The sequence below is a fragment of the Anolis carolinensis genome, chromosome 5 (assembly GCF_035594765.1).
Source record: "Anolis carolinensis isolate JA03-04 chromosome 5, rAnoCar3.1.pri, whole genome shotgun sequence".
Lineage (NCBI taxonomy): Eukaryota > Metazoa > Chordata > Lepidosauria > Squamata > Dactyloidae > Anolis > Anolis carolinensis.
The window spans coordinates 150,204,693-150,228,547 of record NC_085845.1 but is presented as its reverse complement, the minus strand read 5'-3'; the positions used below and the strand labels follow the sequence as shown (position 1 = coordinate 150,228,547).

General features: G+C 35.9%; 1 protein-coding gene across 3 annotated transcripts in view; it reads right to left on the bottom strand.

Annotated features, from left to right (window-relative positions):
* Positions 1–23,855, bottom strand: part of tbk1 (TANK binding kinase 1) — a 30,745-nt gene that overhangs the window by 4,527 nt on the left and 2,363 nt on the right. Inside the window, exons 1-19 of one of the 3 annotated variants that reach the window (XM_016993807.2) lie at positions 23,134–23,153; positions 18,820–18,938; positions 18,043–18,183; positions 16,216–16,345; positions 15,183–15,364; positions 13,841–14,001; positions 13,401–13,511; positions 11,401–11,580; positions 10,786–10,982; positions 9,434–9,492; positions 8,567–8,658; positions 7,715–7,816; positions 5,898–5,976; positions 4,623–4,744; positions 4,460–4,536; positions 4,184–4,223; positions 2,513–2,614; positions 2,326–2,422; positions 1,002–1,108 (exon numbers count right to left, since the gene is read on the bottom strand). In XM_016993807.2, coding sequence (XP_016849296.1) covers positions 1,002–1,108; positions 2,326–2,422; positions 2,513–2,614; positions 4,184–4,223; positions 4,460–4,536; positions 4,623–4,744; positions 5,898–5,976; positions 7,715–7,816; positions 8,567–8,658; positions 9,434–9,492; positions 10,786–10,982; positions 11,401–11,580; positions 13,401–13,511; positions 13,841–14,001; positions 15,183–15,364; positions 16,216–16,345; positions 18,043–18,183; positions 18,820–18,906 — 2,066 coding nt within the window. In that variant the 5' untranslated portion in view covers positions 18,907–18,938; positions 23,134–23,153. Of the gene's footprint in view, positions 1–1,001; positions 1,109–2,325; positions 2,423–2,512; positions 2,615–4,183; positions 4,224–4,459; positions 4,537–4,622; positions 4,745–5,897; positions 5,977–7,714; positions 7,817–8,566; positions 8,659–9,433; positions 9,493–10,785; positions 10,983–11,400; positions 11,581–13,400; positions 13,512–13,840; positions 14,002–15,182; positions 15,365–16,215; positions 16,346–18,042; positions 18,184–18,819; positions 18,939–23,133; positions 23,154–23,855 lie in introns of those variants that run through there. The other 2 variants (XM_003221175.4, XM_008111079.3) reach the window with 2 other exon arrangements.

Sequence of the window (23,855 nt, the reverse complement as noted above, 5' to 3'; positions counted from 1 at the left end):
GTTTTCTGGGCTGTATGGCCATGTTTCAGAAGCATTCTTTCCTGATGTTTCGCCTGCATCTATGGCAGGCATCCTCAGAGGTTGTGATGTCTCACAACCTCTAAGGATGCTGGAAAACTCACACCAATCCAGTGATTCTGGCCATGAAAGCCTTCAATAACACTTTATGAAACCATATCTCACCAAGAGTGGTTAACCTAATGAAAGTTCAAGAAACTCTGATTTCTAAAAAGAATCCCAAGCAAGAGAGCAAATCCTTAACAATTACTCAAAGTGAGTGACTCCAGTGACTTTCAATGATAAGCACTGATGCCAATGACAAGTCCACTAGAATAGCTGATGTGAGTTTAATAAATACTAATGTAGTACAGCTGAATGTGTTTTATGGAATCATGCAAGTTTGGTCTATCTTTATCTAGTTGAACTAAGAGGTTCAAATAAAGCTTCATATTGCCAAAAAGGTTATTTTCTAATCCTATGCAGGCAATTTAGAAATCATGATTTGCAAAGTGGAAGATGTGAATAGATTATCAAATGCATTCCTTTGTTGATTTGACTGGTTTTGACTTTTTGGCTGAAATGAGTCAAAATTTCCTTGCCTATGATAAGAATATGACACCAAAACCAATTTAACTTTCCTTTCTTATTTATTTATTTGTGTCATTTCTATCCCGCCTTTCTCACTCGAGGAGACTCAAGGCGGCTTACAGGTCTGGCAAAAATTCAATGCCAATAAAAACAACAATAATACAATACAGTAAAACATAAAGCAGTTAAAAAACAAGAACTGGATCTATTAGTTGATTTCAGGGTGCCAATTTTGTTTCTTACACTTATTGATGTGTTTCTGCAAGAAAAGCTACTAAAAGGTTATAAACTAAGTTGAACAGAATGTTTCCTCACCGTCAAAATAAATCTTAACAAAAAAGTTGACAAATTTCAGTTTAAATACATTCGAAATTATGTGAAATCACAAATGATTGACAATCATCTTGTCTTACCCGAGAGTCATTTCCACCAAAGTATTTGAACTTGGATACACTGGATTAACTGCATGTTTGATCCCACCAGAAGCTGCAAGCATCTTATGAGGCAAATTTTCTTGCAACTGCAATATATAAATATCAGCTTTAAAACCTAGGATACAGTGATTGTTGTATATCTAATACTGAAACACTAGCTTTAAGAGATAAGATTACACTCACTGTAAAATAACCCTGCATTTATTTATTGTATCAGAAGCAAACCGAGGGAATATTTGTAATGTATATAAAAAGACAAAGTTAAAAACTTGGCATTATACTAAATGTCCTTTGACCAGTAGCTGGCCACTTAGAGTGCCTTTGGTGTTGCTATAAGAATGTCCTCCATTGTTCATGTGGCAGGGCTCAGGTTGCACTGTAATAGGTGGTCTGTGGTTTGCTCTGCTGTTATTGCTGGCCCCTAAATTAAACTTTCAAAAATCCTTAACATTGCAGGGCTCTAGGGAATTAAGCTGCAGCTCCCATCCATTCCTCCTCGTCAGCAATGCAAGCTACGGACAGATTGGAATTACAGTCCATAAAACTTTGGAAGATGATCCTTTCTCCATTTGTAATCCATGACTAAACTCTCTAGATACAAGGATAATGGTAACATATAAAAACGTATGAACTTTTGATGGCTGATGTAATTAACAAAACAAATGTGTAAATTGTAATTCTTCACTCTTCAGTAGTGTTACTGGCAACTGATTTTCTTTTAATTCAGCCCTTCTCTTTCTCTCTTTTTTTCTGATGCATTTGGAAGATAAATAGAGAATAGTCCTGTGGCACTTTATAGACTTTTGGAGATTAAATACCATTTCATCAGATACATAAAATGTTATTCAGATTATCAGATATATACAGGTGAAACAGCAGACAGAGAGATCAAACTAAAGGCAGAGAAAACCAACTGGTGACAATTAAAGAGTTAAGATTGATCAGCTACTAAAATATTTCTGGATGACACAAACGTAAGCAGACTGGCACTAGGTAAGCCAGTTGATGCCTCATATGCATTTACAGTGTCACAGGACTCTCTGTTGTGTCAGCTGCAATAGGAAAGTCTCCATTTGCTATTTACTAGTTTGTGAGTCAGTTCCTATAATCCTATTTTTTCCCCTTGCAGTGCTGGAACTGCCTACACATATGACAAACACAATGGCACAGCAAGATATGTGAGACACAAACAACTTAAGCCAAATTTTAGGAAACTAGCTGGCCACAAATGTCTTCCAAGTAAACAATTCCTTTTTTGACTATCCTTTCTAAATACTGACATTGCATCATTGAGAAGTCTCACCTTGTCAACATAGTCCTGGTATTTAGAAACCTCTTTTTCAATATCGAAGCAGAGTTTTCGAAGCGTCATTAACTGTTTTCTTAAATGGTGCATCTTCCTGAAAAGGAATTACATCTATTTTGTAAACAATATTTTTCTCAGTAAGTATTCTTACTGCATTGTTGAACACATTACAAAAGGATCTTGCCTCGTCCAATCTTCTGCCTTATCCAAGAAAGCTTCGTATTTGCTGACACATTCTTCCTTGAACAGAGTCATGGCTTTTGTCGCATGGAGGAAAAGCTTCTGCCTATAGGACAGAAATAAGAACCAGTGCATTGACATATTACTTCTAGATAATTCATTTTGTCCACTAGCTTAAAGTTTAAAAGCATATGAAATAGGGATCTAACTATAAGGCAGGAGAGAGAAATGACAGCCCATAAATACACAGTAATATGTAGCCAAATTATACATTTTAATAACTTGTGTGATGTGTTTCTTTCACTGTTAAAGCATTTATATTAAAGTTCCTTCATTTTCAACTGCTTCGTCATGATAAGGCTGAACTGAGTAAGCATTAGTCCTTCTTAAACTTTTCCACTCATAACCCCTTTTGACCAAATGAATTTCTATGAAGCTCTGGGTATATTGGTATATAAAATAGGTACAGAAATCAAACATTTACTGATATAAATCAAGCATGCAAAACAGGCTTATTTTCCTTTTTATGAAGTACAGCTGAAGCCTCGTCTGCAGAGTTCGTGTAAATGTCAAACAGTCACTAGGTGCCGTTTAGAAACCTTTTATTGTTGCCTAATATTTTGGAACACCAACATTGAGTGGTGATCCCACTGGCATCAAGACTCATAGTTTAAGAAGCAGTGTTTTAGATTCCTCCTCCCAGACATCATTTTCTGTATTGGCAATGCTGATATTTGGAGAACACCAAACAAAGGAAGAATGTGCTCTCAAGAGTGATGAATCCAACTGTTTTAGAATGATCTTATACAGAATTCAAAGTCTTGACAGTTGCAAAATTTGGCCTTCAGCTGCTTTCTGAATCCCTACGCCCTGCGCCCCTATGGGTGAGAAGGACGGGGTAGAAATGATGTAAATAAAATAAATAAGCAAATAATAAAATCTTGAAATTATTTTTGTCACCCTTTTGTCTATCTGCAGATTATACAGAATATATGGTGGAAATGTCCTTCATGCTCCTTGTTTGGCAATGGATTTATATATGATATTTTAGATGAATAACATTTTCTGCACAGTGGAGTGTCCTACATGTTAGAAAATAAATCTTCAAAAGAATAAACTGCACACAAAACAGTCCACATGGAAGGGACAAAGAACAATGTGGCATGGCAAAGGCAAAGCAATTCACACACAATCACTAGTGGGCAATAATAAGCAACCTCTGCTCTGCCAGGCACGCATAAAGTTGTGAACTAGGTTATTCATTCCAGCAAACTCATATATTTATCCCCCACTCCATCCCTTCTTCATCACAGCAATTAGATGGACATGGAATTAGCTGCATTACTTCCAGTGCTGGCATTGCATTTAGGGTATCTTAGCATCTAGCAGAAATGGCCCTGCCCACAAGATACCCATGTGGTAACAGTAGTGTGACCTCTTATTTACACATGCACATAAACTCTGCCATTAGTATCCATGGAGAATTTGTTTTAAAATTAAAATGGTTATTCTTAGGTTTTTAAGTAAACAACAGTATGATTCACAAAAATGTTCTAAGAAATGCAACCAATTTTCACCTTATGTTTTCTGCTAGGGTCACAGAATATTTGAAACAAGGAAAAATCAGAACTGTGTATTATACAAAATAAAATGTCTATAGGCAAGAGGGACTTACTTGTCAAATTTATGAATTTGTTCTTCATTATAAAGCAGTCCTAAAAGAAAAAAACAACAACAAATTAAACTGGATAGTGAATTAATGGCTTTCTGTTGATTGTTTGGGTTATAATTACTTTTCCGAGTTATTTATTAAGTCATTTTTCTCTCCGCACTCTGTATAACATTCGCCTGCCAGTTTTCTTTTACTGAATGTAACACTCATCAATCCAAACATAGATTTAAAAATGGTAATTTGAAGCGTAACAAATAAAAATGACTGAAAGATACTTACTTCGTTCTGCTTTGTCTTTTTTGAATTGGTGATAAATATCTGTTATAGAACCCAGTAGCACTTGTAACCTTTCTGGGCTGAAAACAGAAAACAATTAAAGATATAAATACCAATAGAAGCTTTAACAGAAGACAAAAACAACCCAATGTGAAGCGTCACTTACTTTCTGTCTTTGGAATGTGTGCCTTCCTGATTGGTCCAGCTGTCAGAGAGCAGTCCACTAGGAGAGAGCTTGTTTTTGATTTCCTGAAGACTGGTTTCTATAGTCACCCTTGAACTAGAAAGCTTTAGAAATGAAACAAATCCAGTTTTACTCAACAAAAATGACAATGGCATATAAAATACGCAACTTGAAGAATGTTAATATCTGGAACACATCTTCCAAGAATTTCCAATTACGAAAAAAATCTGATTGTTGAAACTTCTGGAAGCACTCTTCTAGAAACCTTACAATAGCAGGGAGAAACTCAATTTCTCTCCATAACCATCAGGTTTCACCTTTAACATACTTTGATAATCCTTGACATAGGCAACAAAAGACAAAATTATAGCTAAGAATCTGTGATTACAGAATACAGTTTATATTCTGTAGTAAGTATAAAAACTGGTCTACATTACATAGAATGTGTGTGTGTGTGTGTGTGTATATATACTTTAATGTGTGAAAAATATTTTTCTTAGCTATGACTAGTAATGCTAAGTATCTCCATTTAATTTTCATGCAATGCTATTGGGATACACCTTTACTGTCAGCAAAACATCAGATTTGTATATTCCAAAGCAACAATTTTTATGATCAAATACCAAGACCACTGGAGGATAAAGACTGGAGAAACATGGAGAGAGAAAAAATTGCACAAAGGCAGTATACTGAAAATGTATTCTGAAACAAGAAAAAGATAATGGAAAATTACATTGGCAAAAGGTGTCAAGGGTGAGTTGAAGGGACTCTGATAGTGGCATGTATGTGAAGGTACTTATAAATGAAAACACATTTCTTACTAAGAAATATAAGGGAGTTAGAATTAGATAGCCTGCAGACAGATAAATCATCTAAAAATGAGAGTTATGCCAGACATAATTATGTGAAGAATGAAATTAGACACAACATAGTGAAGTTTTAAGAATAACCCATATCCCAGATTGCTCCCTACATTATATTGTTATTCTGTAGACATATTCTAATGATAAAGCACTTTTGCTATACATTTTATGCACACTTCTACAGATATGACAAGGATCTTTATTTTTATTTCACAATAGTACACTCTTTCTGCCATAAATACACTATATAAAAACATAGTGTGCGCATGAAGAGCTTTATTAAAATTTCTAATAACAGAATAGATTTTCTATTTCCTAAAAATGCTATGACCAATCAGAATTTAAAAGAAAAACCCTTATTTTGAATACCATGATGTAATATTAAGAGGTTTACCCGTAACACCTTTGAATGTATATCTGAAATTTCATCCACTTCTGATGGTGCCAAGTTGTTTTGTAGCATATTTTGATATCTGTTCAGGGGAAGCAAGAAAGAGACAAATAATGTCCTACATTCTTCTTTAATTATGTATTTTCTAAATATTGCCTTTGGGGATATTTTTGAATGAGAATGTACATATACATATCATTGAACACCACTATATTGAGAGAAAGGCACAATAGAAAAAAAATAAACAAGGAAGGGTAGCTCTATTTAAAATCCACAGATCAGAATGCCATTTCATGATTATCATTGCTAAATATTAGACATTCCTATTTAAGATATTCCCCTAACTCTGAATTTTACTTTGAATAATTAAGAATCACTCTGGATTCAACTGTGCATTTGTTATCAGTATGTTTGTGAACCCTGAAAGTGTGATTTGACTTTCCCTAAAACTACTTAAATCTAATTTGATAATACAAAATATGTGGATGCACACTCAAAGACCTTAGCAGCAGTTTTGTTGGAATCTTATTCTAACGATGGAACAGTTTAGGATAGCATATTATCATGTATTACTGACATGATTCTCCATGTGAACTGTTCTTCCCCATTTATAAAGGAGCCACAACAGACAGAGATCAAGAAAAGCAACTTGTTTTGTCTCCTTCTGGCATTTTGACGGGATTTGATCAAAATTGTGACAAAAAAGAAAATTTTCTTTGGTGCCATTTAGTATGTAGAAATATCATCTAGAAGAACTGCTTCAAGTCGACGGAGGTGCAATTGGTAGCACAATAATACAATTTGCTGTGTACATTGGACTGAAGAAGTTACAAAAAGCCCAACTAATGTGGTCAATAATATGAAGTCCAAAATATTCTGAAGGAAAAATGTGTTCATCTATACCATTTTGGATAGAGTCTTTGTTTTATTTAAAAACAGTGGAAAATATATGGTATCATCACAGCCCGAACTGCGACTGGCTAAACATCACCACAACATAGAGTAAGTAAAATCATGTAATAATCTTTTATTTTTCTGGAATAAAATCTAAATTGCTGTTTTCCAGTGATTATACTGGAAAACAGCAGCTATAAATGACATTTCCTATTTAGTGATATTATAAAAATATGAAAAAGGTTTATTAAACTGACAAAAACTGTTTTTTGCGGGACATCCTGTAGTACATCAGCTATAGTTTTTCAATGAATATCTCACAGTCTCAACCAATTCAACATAGTTTGTGGCAGCCAGAAAAACAAAGTTTCTGGAGTATGACAATTACAGAAGAGTTCCGGTTATTCGACACAAACGGGTGGGCCGAATGTCGGATAACTGAAACTGTTGGATAACAGGGAAGCCCTATTATCCCTCCCGGCAAGCCGGGTAATTGCTGGGAGGGAAAAATCTCCTCCCTCCCAGCAAGCATCTGGCTTGAAGAGGCCTGCTGCTGCCTAGAAAAACAGCTATTTTTCTAGGCAGCAATGCACAGGAGGCCTCTCCAAGCGCCAGGTGCTTGCCGGGAGGGAAAAGTCTGAGGTGCCGGGCACCCGCTGGGAGGGACAAGACACTGGCGCGTCGGATAATAAGGTGTGTCGGATAAGCGGAAGTCGGATAACCGGAACTCTACTGTACTTTCAAAGTACACAATTAAACAGGAAATAACACTTTTGAACCAGGAACATTTTTTTTCAAATTTTGTTACATAGAGTATTGAACATTCATTTAATTAACTTTAGCTAGCGAAAGATTTATTTTTAAAGATACAGCAATCACTCAGTCAAAAATAATTGACCTTTTCAGGGTAGAGACATTATACTCACATTTCTACAGCTTTTTCTATACTTCTGTTGCAAAATTCCAGTTTGAGAACAACCTCTGTTTTTTTGTGAAGCGTTTCAGTGTAATCTTCCTTGATAATTTCACTACAAAGCACACCAACAGAATGAGTGTACATTATTTTAAATACCTCTAATACACACTATATGCCTGCACTAACTAAAAATCTCTTGAAAAAATTGTTTTGTGAGAAAAGTGATATATGTGTAGCAATTAGACAAATCAATATTTATCTTTTACCAATAATGAACTTCTATGAAAAAGCACTAAGTACTAAATAAACTAAGGATGCAATCCAATTAATACATTGTATCATCCATTATATTTAGTAGGAATAAATATGGTCAGAGGAACACCAGAGGAACACCAGCATTATGTGCTTAGACTGAATTTAACAATATTGGTTCATACCCAGTTTTAGAAGACTATTTGAAATCAATGGCACTCAAGTTAGTTATGACACTGATGTATCTATTCCAAGCATGACTAAGTCTATATATAATCCATGTTCAACCGATAGCTTGGTTCACTGATTTCCTTTGATGTACAGGAAAATGCAGTGAACTACACTGACATTAGCCTAAATACAATTGTTTGGTTCAATGAGACACACTGAATTAACAGAATGAATACGTGTGGACATGCAGTTCAGCAATTGATTCCATGTGTTTATTTCAGTTGGGTAGAGTAAACAGATTTAGGCAATTGTGTAAAGTGATAAAACCCAATAACTACATAGGCCTACATATAGTTAGATATGGCATGCCCCAACATAGATCTCTTTCTAATTGATTGGTTATCTAGAACAAATATTGATAACAGAAACAAACACTTACATTAACCATCTGATCCCTTTTCGCATAAGTTCTTGATAAAGCAGTAAAGCACGGGCAACTCTACAAGCATAACATACAACCCCTGTCACTGTCTGAAAGATTAATAAAAAGCATCAGTGCCATTTACTAGATATTAAAAAGGACACAAATTGTAATTAAACTTTTATTAATAGAAGAGAAGCATTTTAGATGCATACAAGGAATGAAAAGATAGGTTGGTGGGAATACTGGCTAACAGTGTTTTGAGTCTCTTTAAGACAGAAGCAGCAGTATAATAATAATTGATAGACTGCATGTTAGAAAATCACATCCTTGTCACCAAGAGATAAAGAAAAATTTAAAAACAGTAGAGTTAATAAACTCTGGGTTGCAGTTTTATCATGGATGAGCCTGATTATCTGTCAGTTACAAAGAATCAGACATGCTTTACAATTTTTGCATTGCATTATTGGAACAAATAGTATCTATAATAGAAAACAAAGAACTCTCATAATAGAAATGAGCAGAAGACACTGGACTTTGGATCCAGTTCTTGATTAGAAAGAATTCTTGGGTGTTCTAGGTGTTAAACAAAGTTCACTTGCACTTTAAGATAAACTTCTGCTTGAATAAGAATTCTGAATTTTTACTGAGCTCCTCCTTCAAAAGTCCCTGGTCTATAGAATCATTAACCAAGTCTAATAATTAATTTCACATAGCATACAAATAGTTCAGGTGCTTATTATAACTCTATTCACTATTGAGAGAGAAACAACACTTAAAAAACTTTACTTAGGTAATTTTGTTCTATAATATCTGAATTTAATAGCATACATGTATTTTATTTCTGGGAATACGCCTTACATAGTATTATGATTAGATACTTACTTTAGCCATACTTGCATCACTATCCAAGTCGTAACGTTGGTGCACCTTAGGAAGGAGAACTGGAATAGAATTTTTAGAATTAAACATGAATAAAAATTAAAAATATACATATAAATTAAGTTTAATGCAACAAAATGTGCTCAACTCTTCCCATTAAAGAGCAAGAAACAGAGAAAAAGATAACATACAACTGAGAAAATCTCATAGAAAAACTGTTAGGAAAAACACTTCTTCAAAAAAAAATACTCAAAAAGTGCTATAGAAATTATAACAAAAATATTTTTAAAATCTGGTAGTGAAGCTGAAGTTGCTGTTCTTTGCTCTGTGCTCTATAAAGGAACAAAGAATGTATTTTGAAGAGGTTTCTACTGCAGGAAACTTGAAATAGAACCTTCTATTTGCCTCTTCAGCAGGGTCTACTCAGCTAAGATTGTAAAGCATTGGCGCCCAACCTTTGGTCCTTCCAGGTGTTTGGGACTCCAACCCCCAGAAGCCCTGGCTAGCTCATCCAAAGTTCAGAAATTCTGGGAGCTGAAGCCCAAAACACTTGGAGAGCCACAAGTTGGATACCACTGGTGTTAAGTATTGTGGCTTATATGTACATTCCTATAACTTCCCACTGAAAAGTCAAACCAATTGAGTTCAATGGTAGTTACTTCCAACATTCTGTACAGAGTACAGACTTGTAACTTTAAGTGCACAGCCATGTTTTAGCTTATTTATACACCTTAAGTGTATTCAATCAATCATTACTGTTGCACAAACTTTACTGAAAAGAATGGATGACTCACTGCGATGCTAATTATCTGCCTAAGAATTAAATATGAATATATTTCCCAATTCTAAAAAAGGGGGTTGGCTAATCAATACCTTCTATGAATTGTTCTACTTTCCAAATAATGTTTAGTTATGGAGATAATTCTTTATAAATAGAGTTCTGAGAAACTGCACTCATAGAAGAGTTTAATCATCTCAGAATGTAGACATCAAAAATGTCAATTGATATGTTCTCCCAGTTATAATTATGAAAATTCTGCTTGCTTCAATAGGACTTATAGTCACTATAATTGCAGCCAAAATAGCAGCTGTTACCATAATAAGTTAGAAACACTTTAGTCAGATGAGAAAGGTATTAATACTTAAATATGCTATTTTTTCTAAGAATCATATGTCAAATATTTAATATGACTTTAAAAAAATAATTACTATGCAGTTAGGTGAAATTAGCATTATATCGTGCCATTTGAAAATGTTAGAAACTATATATATATATATATATATATATATATATATATATATATATATATATATGAGAGAGAGAGATTTAAAAATAAGAAGTGGTCCCAACATACTTTCTTCATAGAGTAATCCAATGATGTCCATAGCCTCTCTGCTTACTACAATTATGGGATTGTCTTCAGTAGTTCTGGGAAATGCTTGCGCCAGTCTGCTAGGCTCTATTACTAAACGTCGGCCTTCATATATCAACTCTTGATTATTTGCAGGTATCATGGTCTGTTTGTAAACCAATTCGTGAAACATGACAGCACTATAAGGTAAGAGAGAAAATGTATAATAAATGATTCTTAATAAAATAAATATAAAGTGATAAAGATAAAAAGGCAGAATGTATGACAAAAGCTAGAGCATGGGTCCTACTTAAAATCCCTGTTCTAAGTACAGGCAGTCCACAAGTTACAAATGTCCGACTTACAAACGACTCATAATTAAGAATGGGGGTGAGACAACAGGAAGTGAGAGAATTCTGCCCCTCGGAAGGTAAATTTACTCCTGAAGGAGTTTTTCTGGGGAAAAGGTGTCTCATCTGAAGCTTTATCATCAATCCTTGTTTCCACAACAAGCCACATTTTTCAAAATCCAATTATCATAGAGACAGAAAGTGAGGTGAAATCTTCTGAATAGGAGCCCAGACAAAAAAATAAACACGGAACTGAAATAATACTCACTCATTATGCATGTGAATATAAATTTTGTGCAAGGTCATTTGTTGCAAAGAGAAGACATGGATGATTATTCGATGTAGTATATCACTAGATTCTGCAAAAAACTGATCAAATCCCCAGCATTTCTCTTGATCTGCTTCAAGAATATTTGCAAGGACAGGGGTAAGTAAGACCTGCAGTCCCCTAAAAATGACATGAACAAAATGTAAGGTTTATTTGAATGACTTACACCACTGCTTCTTCTCTCCAAGTCATGTGTTAAATAAACCACTTTTTATCTGTAATAGCACAAAAGATACTGAGGGTGCCTTCAATTAACACAGGTAGGATCTAATTGGGAATTCCACAGTGAGGGTATCTTTACCCATCCATATATTTCCCCACCACTTGCAACTTGATTAACCTGCATTTTTCACAATGGGAAAGTATCAATAATGCCTTCTCCTAGTAACTGAGTAGCCAATAGCAGAAACCAACCAGACATGGTCATTTTTGCAACATTATATATCACAATATTAGTGTAAACAATGCACCTTGCCCCCAGTAGCACTGTTGTGTGCCTTTAAATCATTTCCAACTTATGTTAACCCTAAGACAAACCTACCATAGGGTTTTCTTTGTAAGATTTGTGCTTCCTTTGAGGCTGAGAGAATGTGACTTCCTCAACATTATCCAATGGGTTTCCATGTTTGAGTGGGGATGCAAATTCTGATTTCCAGCCCAACACTCACAACCACTACATTACTATATGCTGGCTATTTGTACAACTATTATTGGGTTATTAATGGTTGGAGGGTTAGTCCTCTCTAACGACATTGAAGCAACTTCCTGTTCTCAACCATAATAATGTTATACATGAAAGCTAGGAGCAAATTATTCAAGGAAGGTTTTAATTCATGCTCAAGACATAACAGTACATGTAAGCACTTTCCTGCTCTGCTATTTTTTAATGCAAGTTCTTATTTCTGGGATCCCCAAAATGGTTCTTATGGAAACCTGAGGATATTTTCCTTGACATCTAATAGTCTTCCTCCCCATCCTAATAGTTTTAAAAAGTATTAAAACATATTTTAATGGTTTCTGATATTATATTAGTTTCCAAGAATGCCTTTAAGGAGCGGCTTAAAGAGCTGGGCATGTTTAGCCTGCAGAAGAGAAGGCTGAGAGGAGACATGATAGCCATGTACAAATATGTGAAGGGAAGTCATAGGGAGGAGGGAGCAAGCTTGTTTTCTGCTGCCCTGCAGACTAGGACACGGAACAATGGCTTCAAACTACAGGAAAGGAGATTCCACCTGAACATCAGGAAGAACTTCCTCACTGTGAGAGCTGTTCGACTGTGGAACTCTCTCCCCGGGGCCGTGGTGGAGGCTCCTTCCTTGGAGGCTTTTAAGCAGAGGCTGGATGGCCATCTGTCGGGGGTGCTTTGAATGCGATTTCCTGCTTCTTAGCAGGGGGTTGGACTAGATGGCCCATGTGGTCTCTTCCAACTCTACTATTCTATGATTCTATGATTCTAGGACAGTCATGAAACCCAAAGGCAGATAAAAAAAGCAATGGGAATCAGCAGCCCAGACCCAGATGTTGGCAGGGGGACAATGAGTGGAGAACAGCCTGAAAGGTTAAAGTTCCAAAATATAATATTTCTAGAAATTGGTAAGAAATAAGTTTTGTATTTTGGAAATAACCAGAAATGTTCAGGCAACTGCACTAGCATGAATTACAGATTGAACTTCACTTTAGACACATGAAATACATTATGCATAGCTTAGTTTGACATGAAAGCATGATGTCTGATATGTTAAAAACAGCTTATTTATAAGATAATTACAATTGTGTTTACTTTCATTTTTTACTATACTTAAGCACAAAATATTTATCATTAGAAAACAACAACAAATTAAGCTAAAACATTGTATCTCGTTAACCTCAACAAAGGAAAACAGAAAAAAACATTAGTATAAATGTCTTTAATCGCCTTATTAGATTTTGATGGCACATACTTAGAAAGGCTGCAGGAAACAGGCATTTCACGACTCCACTCAATAGGTCCATTTTCTGCTTTTTGTACTCCGGATATTGCACCAGAAGGTTTTCCAGTGATAATTTTGTACCTTTAATTGTAAAGATAAAATGTATAGTAATCTGAAAACACAAGGCTTTAATAACCATTTGTAATGTTAATTTGCATTTTCTTAAACTTTAACCAGGACACTGATCAGCAACTAATCGATTCAAGCACAAACACGCAACTGAGGTGGGTACAGGGCTCAATTTTCTGCAGCAAAAGAACAAGGAAATGCTAGTAAGGCAACATAGCCTTAGGTATTCAAACATGATTCAAAAAATAAAATTTATTTAGACTTTGTGTTAGTCCCTCAACCAGGTATTTTTATTTACTAGAACAATTTGTGGATGGACTACTTTCCTCAAAATTACCTACATTACTTCCTTATTTCTGCGAGGCCCTTCAAAGGGTCGGAATGGCAAACTTCCTGTCGCAGCATGGTAAAATGTCACCCCTATACTCCACAAATCGACCGTTGCACCGTATTTCTTTTGATGCTCTTTTCTCAGTACGGCTCGCTCATACATATCTGGATGCTAAAGAATGGGAGAAAGGGGGAAAGTAATGAAACGACAATGTACTGTATGCTATTTTCAATAAAGGATTTAGTAACTTTACAACCCACCAAAAACAGTGTTTAAGAACTGATGTCTTAACTCTTTACAAGTATGTTTTAGTGATAGAATACACTTTAAAACAGCTAAACAAGATCAAAACGGATCTCTTTGGTAGCAGCAGAAACTGCTGAATTTATATGCCCATTTTTTAAAAAACCCTCAATGCATTCATTCACAAAATAAGTTAAAGAATCCAATAATTTCACCACGGACTGAATAAACAGTCACAACACAACCAACAGCTATTTATATCTATCTGAATATTGAGATTCTCTTCAGCTGCCCTCTTAAATGAGGCAGATGTCTACCAGGAGGGGGGGCTTTTACAACAGGGTGTCCAAATTGTAATAGGATGCCTTCGTCAGAAGGTCTAGTGCAGCACACGTTTAACAGTAATTTCAGTAGAAGTTATGAATTTTTCCATTCTTCTGTCCCATTTAAAACAAATGCTGTGCATTTTAATCCAAAGGACAAAACATATGATGTTCCCTGCAACTTTTTGCACACGTTTAAAAACTCAGAGGTTGCAGCAAGAAGTGGAGAGCATCACATTTATGTTCACACTTTATTTTGGCCGTAGTTCTTATATGTTGTGAAGGGTTTTTCTTTAAAATGATGCTATACATTTTGCCTCTATTTTCCTGATGGTAAGGGCTGTTTAGCAGTGGAATATGCTGCCTCAAAAGCGGATGGAGTCTCCTTCCCTGGAGGTTTTTAGTAGAGAAGAGATTGCCATCTGTCAGGAGTGCTTTGATTGTGTTTCTGTATGACAGAGTTGGACTGGATGGCCCTTGTGGTATCTTCCAACTCTATGATTCTATTATTCCTTGCTATCGAAAATAATTTGCATGCTATATTTTTACAGTATTTCAGTGTGTGTGTGTGTAGTACATACTTTCTCCTCACACATATAGCACAAATTATTATTTTTAATAATAATAATAATAATAATTGATCTACTGGCCCAATTTATCATGTAAAGGTAATTATGGTCCTGACCAAGGAATTCACAGTTATAGTCCTGCTTCTTGCCAAATATTCATGGCAAACACCAACCACTGACCCAGAAGTGAGGCAGAAATAAAATTGTTGAGATTTACCAAATACTCTTCTGTGCCATAGAGGGAGACAAACTGTTCATCATCATCAAGCTCTCTAGCAGCTCCAAAATCTGTCAATTTATAAACAGATTGACCATCTTCCCCTATAACACGCATTATATTGCCTGGTTTGATGTCCCGATGCACAATTCCATTCTCCCGAAGATGGTTCATCCCAGCCACTTAAACATACAAGACAGAATGAAGATAAATATAAGTATATTTCAAATATTTGAAAAAATACCAGAGTGTCTTGTAAGAATGTTAAAATCATTTTCAAGTATTACATTTTTCATGAACAATTGCCAAGGAACAATAGACTACTGACTACAAAGTTAGAAGACAACTAGATACTAGTGCTGATTTTAATGGGTAACTTTGAATTTCCTGCTGTGCCAAAGAAGAGAAACATAATAATTTCTCTTAAATACTGTCTTAATAATGTGGTGCACTATGATGACCCAGTGCATGAACACAAGGGAAAATCTTCTAATATATTGTAACAGCAGTGACAGAGTCTTAAACTAGCCAAAAATAGACTGAAATTTGTTTTTGAAATTGCTGAATAAAAAGGAATATACAGATATACAAGGTTAATGTTCTCTTTAAGTGCTAAGCAGTTTGAATAGTAAACTGTCCACTGTGTATTGTGGCAAATTCAGCCTACATATCTTAATCTATTAAGAGAACTTATATTCACACAGAGATGTTTACTCTGGAAAACACTACAAACATCAGGCCTAACCAGGGAGATGTGCTTCTGAACATATAATTTAACACGCTGCCATAAACCTAGGGAAGTGGTATTCTTTTAGTATTAGGAGTCAGCCACTGCCTTGTGGTTTGGTGCATGTGCATACACTGCAGCCAGGATGGAATGACATAACACCACAGCTATTTTTCTGTATGACATAAACTTTATTCAATATAAAACAAGATCTAATTAGGATAATAAGGAATTGAAACCAATACTATAGCAAACTAGGTCAAACACAAAATATTAAACAATGTAATTAAAGTAATTCCTACCTACCGACATCTTTCAACACAATTAAGAATTCTGTTTCTGGTAACCCATAGGCGTTAGATGGCTCTTCTAAAACAGTATATAAACTGCCACATGGGCAAAATTCCATAACAAGGACTTTATGTCTAGATGTTGTCTAAGAAAAGCAAATCAAGATTAGCAAATTACACAAAGCAAGTTACAATGCCAAAATACAGCCAATCTGGGTTATCCACTATCAAAAGTTTTGTAGACTACTGATACAAATGTGCAAACTTTCTGAAACTGTTTATCTAAGTCACTTTCTAATAGATTTCAAAAACGGACTCAATCAACCTGGATAAAAATGCCAACGGATATTGAGGGCACATGTATAAGTATTCTGTTCTAAATGACAAAAATATACAGGAAAACTCGTAAAGATTTTGAAGTTAAAAATTATTTATTCTCCCTAAAGATGCAAGGCAGAAAACTGGAGACGATTCCTGCAGTTTTTATTAAATTTATTTCATTCGTTTTATTAACTTACTAAGCTATTTATACTCTACTTCTATCAAAGGTCTCAGGAAAGATTAAAATTTTAATAGTTGTGTAACTGAGGTAATTTTAGTAGGTATTGTTTAGTTAGGTAATAGAAGACCCCTGTTGGAGTACCATCTTCTGCACAATTCTTAAAGGTATGAGAACCCTCTTTGGTATTTACTTTGGCAACCTTACTTTTCTTTGTCAGCTGGTCACATGATTGTGGAGAATACTTAAATCAATGGCAGCTACTTTGAACAAAAAACTTCAATGAGAGATTCATCATGTGTTCCTTACTTAAAATGAGATCAGTTTTATTCACTGACAGTAATATACAACAGCCTTTTAAAATATATTTAAAAATGGCTATTTCATAACAATTTACATAACCAGAATAATATAGTTGACCAATTTAATGTCACGCTTGATTTTTGACTGAACACATCAGAAACAGAAAAGTCATACATTTGACTAGTTTAGTCATAACACTGCACACATTCTGGGAAATGCCCCAATTTGTAGGTCTATTTGTTTCCCTTTCCCCTAAGGCTTTCCTTTTCCCCTTTAAAGGGAGACAAGGCAGAAACAGAAAAAATGCAGCTTCTGGCCATGGCTCAATAGACGAGGGAAATGCCACTTTGCTCTGGGAACTATTTTTGGCATGGACACACACTTGATGTCATCCTAACCACAAAGGAGTTTGGTAAGTAGGAATCCATCAGGATCAGTGAAAAAAATGTACTCTCGGGAATTGATAATAGAAGCGTGGAATGGGTAGTAGAAATTCTAAATTGATGTAATGAAAACTAGCCTTTTGTCAGGCTTAATTACTTGCTTACTACACTGTCTGAATCCAGTCAAATTGTGGTTGATTTTAACTATAATCACTGAAAACAAGCCAACTTCAATACATGGCTCATGATTACATTAATTAAAGTCAAATTTAACCAACTTAGGTTTGAGCAACATGCATCCATTCTAAACACAAGAAGAGGTTTCCAAATGCTACAAAAGAGTACCTAAGTAAGAAAGAGGACCATGTGAGCCCAATATAAGGCTAGGCTTGTTCTCTTAACAGTAAACTAGGTATGGAAATTCTGCAGTACTCTAGATGTTGTTGCACTGCAGTTCCCAACCTATCTCAGCACTGATTATTCTGGTTAGGGATGCTGGAAACACAAATCAACAATATCTGTATTAACCCACCCAGTATTTATACAGATGCAAATATTATTATTTGAAGTTTTATCAGATAATTAAAAAGTATAATGATTGTGGTATGTAACATCATAAAGTAATGCTCAAATTACAAGCATGGGGGGTAATAATTACCTCCTCTTCTATGGCAAATAGTTTAACGATGTTCTTGTGATTCAGCTTCTTTAACACTTCAAACTCTCTCATCTGAACATCAACAGGCCGAAGGAAACTGAAATTATTAAATACTTTGACAGCATATAAGTCTCCAGTTTTCTGTAACACAAATATTGAGAATATTTTAAGAAATTTCATCCACTCAGCTTCAGATGGATAACTCTCATTCCGTTTGTTATTAATTTTCACTTATTGATTTGTACAAATAAATATGGGTGCAGTACAGCTAGGAATAAAACCCAACATTAATGGGACCTAACTTCTAAGTAAACATAGCTAAGATTCTCATGTAAAAATGAGGGATTTTGTTTTATAAAAGCTAACAACAGGCAGAATGACAGTGCATAATGCCACTACTTCATATAGGGTTGTTTGAAAAAGAAACTAAGTAAGTTCCATTTTCTAAAGCCTTCAAGGCTTTATTAACAGTAAATTGGAAATAATCAGTAATTTCAGTTATTTTCAACATTTAATGTAAAATTTATAGAACTTACAGTAAAACAAATCTTACTTCTAATCTTCCATGAAAAAAGCTGCTGAATTAGGCAACAGCTATAACAAAGCTCTCTTACAAGACCACATCTATATTTCCAAAAGTTTTTGATATTAATTCTGCATTAATTTCTTGAAATATGAGGAAAAATGATAATTTTACATGCATTGCAAGGGGGGTTATTTCAATGTCACTTAAAAGGCTTTTCACTGAACAGATAGCATTTCTGCCTCTGTACAAACCTTGTGTCTTCCACGGAAAACATTTGCAGTCGCTCCTTGGCCCAAGATGTCTGACAGGAGCCAGAGATAATTGGACGTACTCTGCATCTTTGCTCCCAATCAAGCAATTCTGGTTTGAGCTGGGGAGACAAAGATATTTGTACCAAATTGCCAAAATGATATAGCCCAAACTTTGTTCTGTTGTTATAACTATAGTAATTGGACTGAAGTGTTAGATTTTGCAGTGTGTGTTCATTCCTTTTTCAGAAACCACAAAGAATAACTCTAGCTTGAACTGATTATTAAAGCTGAGTTGCAGAAATGAGAAGCATTAATTTTATACATGACAAATTATAAAGACATAAACAAGATTATTGGAGTATAAAGATAGGAGCTTACTAAAACAAGGCCCTTTAAAAGTATGTAGAAAATCTTACAGTACATGTATAATCAAACAATGGTAACAGAAGACTGAATTCCATTCCAGAAGATGCGCTCCAAAAGTGAGTGTGGCCAAAAGCAAAAGTCTGCACCAAAAATCAACAGTTTATTTTAAAATCTTGCTGCCAATAACCAAGTCTTGAGAGAGGCCTTCCAGGCTGCTATACTGAGGGGGAATCCTGCATGAAGGGTACAAACGGCTACATGGCAGTGTCATAAGGGGGGATAATCATCAAGAGAAGTTCAAAAACCTAGGGCCCTTTCAGACTATGCAGTAATACCAATGATACCATCTGAACTGTCTTTTTTCCATCCAAAGGAATCTTGGGATTTGCAGTTTAGGCAGGTGTCAAACTGCATTATATGGGCAGTGTAGATGAGGCCTAAGAAAACCCTGTGAAATTAATAGGGCCACCATAAGTTAACAGATGACTTGAAGACACAAAAGTATACTACAATAATCTTGAGATAACCCATAAAAACAGGAATGCAAACTAGAGTACAGAGACTTTGAACTGGGTAACTAGGGTGATGTAGAGATTTAGACTGGTCCTTGAGAGATTCAGCTAACAAGGTCCTCCTGAAACCTGCAGTGTCATCTTCACATAATTATAACAAGAGCCTGTCTATATCTCCAATATTATACAATATAAAATCTGGAGGAAAACTGTAAGGACAAGATCCCTAATTTCAATATTTCAGTTTATCCTTGTGCTTCTAAGTAACACTCTACAGCAGTGGTTCTCAAACTGTGCTCCGTGGAGCCCTAAGGGCTCCCTGAAGCACAGACAGGGGATAACAAGCCCCTCTGCCACTGCCACTGTGGCCTGCAAGACCATCTAAATATGGTTGAAGGTTTGTCGAAACAACCATGTCTTCAGTTGTGTGGAAGGTTTGCAGAGTGGGGGCCAGCCTGATCTCCCTTGGGAGGGTTGATGTTGCTGCTGTTGTTGTTATTATTATTACAAGCAATGGGTGGCGATCTGTTGGGAGAGCTTTGATTGTGCCTTTTCCGCATGGCAGATGGGGGTTGGACTGGATGGCCCCTGGGAGCTTCCACTGAAATACTGTTACGTTTATGTTGATTAAAATTGTTCTTCATTTTAAATATTGTATCTTTCTTTGTTCATGTTTTTTTCTGTCAGTTCACACAAACATTCTCAATTCATCTGCCATTGGCCCGGCACATCTGTCAAATTTTAAAATGTAATGTGGTCCCTGTGTCCAAAAGTTTCTTGGGGCTACACGAGAAACTTTTCCTTCAAAAAGGGCTCCACGGCTCTAAGAATTTGAGAACCCCTGCTCTACAGAGTAGATTGCAATCAAATGCTGACAAATCCTGTTTTAATCACTAAATGGCAATATGTATCACTAATAGCCTTTATAAGATTAAGCAGTCCCACAAAAAGGGCTTGTTTGAGATTTGCAGGAAAAAATAAACATCAATATCCAGGTTTTAATTATGGCAGATTATACAGTACAGGTAGAAGACAGAGAAAAAACAATAAACTCATCAGCTTGGAAAACAATCTTATTACTAATTATGTGCTAAACTGTATTGATATAGCAGAGGTTCAGTTATTGCTCTTACAACACTGACAAACACTTTCCTAGTCAAACATTTCTTTCAAGTGATCCAAAGGGCATTGATATTTAGTTACATAGCCCATCCCACCTGGTTAGAAATCGCAGCACCAATTTCTTCTCTTCCCCAACTAAGCTAGTTTCCTGATGGACTGGTCTGAAACATGTTCATATCAATATGGGAAGAAGCCTAAAATCCCTAAAGGCACACAGTAGCCTGTCTCCTCTTGATGGCAGCAGGACCTGTCGTATCTATTAAGTATAGATCAATTGGGAGCGACCATCAATGTTTAGCATTTAGCATGTGTGTGTTAAGATTGCCCTTCACTTTCACTTTCCTTATCCAAAATGTTTATAATCAGTTAATATAAAGAACTCCCATAACCCGTGTCTGTTACCATCTCAGACCCAAATAGCAATTGAAAAAATACGAAGATTCTGTGGGCAGAGAATTGTACTTGTTTCGTAAACCAGTCCTAACTTTATCATTACATCTGACTTGTGGGGATGGCTGTGGACAGCATGGGTTGAGTTTGAAGATTAAACAGAGCAGTCTTGTGTCTTCTATCTGGAATCTATGGATAGAGGGTTTTCTTTTCTTGTGGCTTGTAAATGCGCCCACTACATGGATATTCAAGTATATAAAGATTCAAGTAAGTTCTTTTTTAATAGAAAATGAAAAAATGTGGGTAATATTTGGGTAAAATTGTAGAACTAGTCTCTGCCACAGGGGCAGAAAGAAGCAACAGGTAGAAGCAACGCTGCTGATATCTTTCTGAATCTTTTTTGGCCTACAGCTTTATATGCAATTCTGTTCTTATAAATATGTGTGCCTTGGCCCTACATCTAGCTATCTGCAGTAATAAAGTCTGCAGTGACAGAGGGTTTTCTTATATGACAGCAGTGACTGAGGCTGATATGGCTGCGATTTCAAATTGCATGAAATTAGGTGTTTGCTTATGATACACTTCCCATTTCAACAATTCTTCCATGAATGAGCAACTGCTAAAAAGGCTGCAAACTATCACTACTTAGTAAAAGGTGAGCATATTAGAGACTGGCTATATAACTAATTTGTCAAATTCTTCACAATTCACATATTGCTATTCGATATATATTCAGATGTAATCCAATTTGTTTCCCACAAGACTTGTAAACACTAATTTATTATAGTGGTTACAGCCACATTAATCACAAACTTTTCCCTGTATTATCTGAGGTTCCCTTTCATTGGTGATTTTTTAAACCACTGGAATGGCTAGGTACATTTCAATTAGCCTACAAATCTGGACTCGCTTTGGTCAAAGCCCATCAAGGATCAAAATAATCTATCTCACAAGGCCGCAGCAAAAAAAATATATAGGGAGGATGGGAGAAAGCTGCTTTGAGCCTGTATATAGAGTGATATTGTAAACATATATACATTCATAAATGTGGAAAAGACTGTGGCATCCCGTCTTCTATGATCACTTAATGATTTATATCATTGTTATTACTGTACAGAACATTATCTTAATGCAGCAGCTAGCCAAAGAACAGGAGCCATCACCAACAAGAGGAACACACAAATTAAGACACAAAAAATGAATTAAAAACACTAGGACTCATCTTGGCACAGGAGAATGAAGCAGAGAATATGAATATTACTCCAGGCCCCCTGGCTGTTATGGTCATCAAAGAATATAAGGCTATGGGCACATACAGCCACAGAACTATATAAAGCTGCTATATTTTTAGTTACTAGTCTAAAAAGAGAGAAAGATGGTAGGTGTGAAGGATTTCCTCAGCTCATAGTGTGCATACAGCAGAGCCTGAAAAATACCTTTTAAAACTACAACCTCCCAAATCCTTTAGCTATTGACAGGGTTCTGGGACTTACAGACATCCAGAATTAATTCTCCAAGCTTTGGCATAGGAATAAAACAAAGTAGCTCATCCCTCTTCTATCTGCCTTCTCACTATATATTCTGCCCTCTCCTTGACAACTAAGGCTACAAGGCACACAAGGGCCTACATGCAAATCGTCCAGTGTCTCAGAGCTAAACCCATCAATTATCTTCATAGCAAAATATTCTTTATTTGCACTCAAGCAATACAAAATTGCTGTTTCAGTTTGTGACCCACAATGGCTGCTTCCTGCATTCTAATTAAAATGTGTGTGTGTAAATGTCACAGGAAGTCCCCCATCCAAGTAGCAAGTATAGTTAACTGGTGAGTATCTGAATTGGAGACTATATCAATTAATAACAGCTGCTGAAAGCTATATTTCAGAATAAGGCACTGGCAAACACACTCCTAACTATTCCTTACCTGAGAAAACCTTGTGACAGCCATGGGGTCATCATTAAGTTAACAAGTGACCTGAAGGCACATAACACACAAAAACATCGTAACAACCCTGGGGTGGCTCATAAATGTAAGAAGGCAGAGACTTTGAACTGGATAACTAGACTGATGTAGAGATTGAGGCTGGTCCTTGAGAACATAAATCCCAACTTGGCCTAGTAGACTCTGAGTCTTCTTCATCAGGCTGTCCTGAGCATAAAGTGAGGAGAAGAGCCAAGTTCACTGCAATCTTGAGCTTGAGATATAGATAATTAATTATCCACATCTGAAGGAAGTCCAGGAGATATCTTTGAATGCCGAAAGGACAGAAGCTACAGGAAGCATGTAACAAAGAAGGGAGTGTTGGGGTGCATCCACAGCAGGCATGGGGAAACTTCAACCCTCCAGGCGTTTTGTACTTCAAAAATTCTAACAGCCAGTTGGTTGGGTTGCTGTGAGTTATTCCGGTCTGTATGGCCATGTTCTAGAAATATTCTCTTCCGACATTTCACCCACATCTATGGCAGGCATCCTCAGAGGTTGTGAGGTCTGGTGGAAACTAGGCAAGTGGGATTTACATATTTGTGGAAGGTTCAGGGTGGGAGAAATAACTCTTGTCTGTTGGAGGCAAGTGTGAATGTTGCAATTAATCACCTTGATTAGCACTGCACAGCCTTGCAGCTTCAATGCCTGGCTGATTCCTGCCG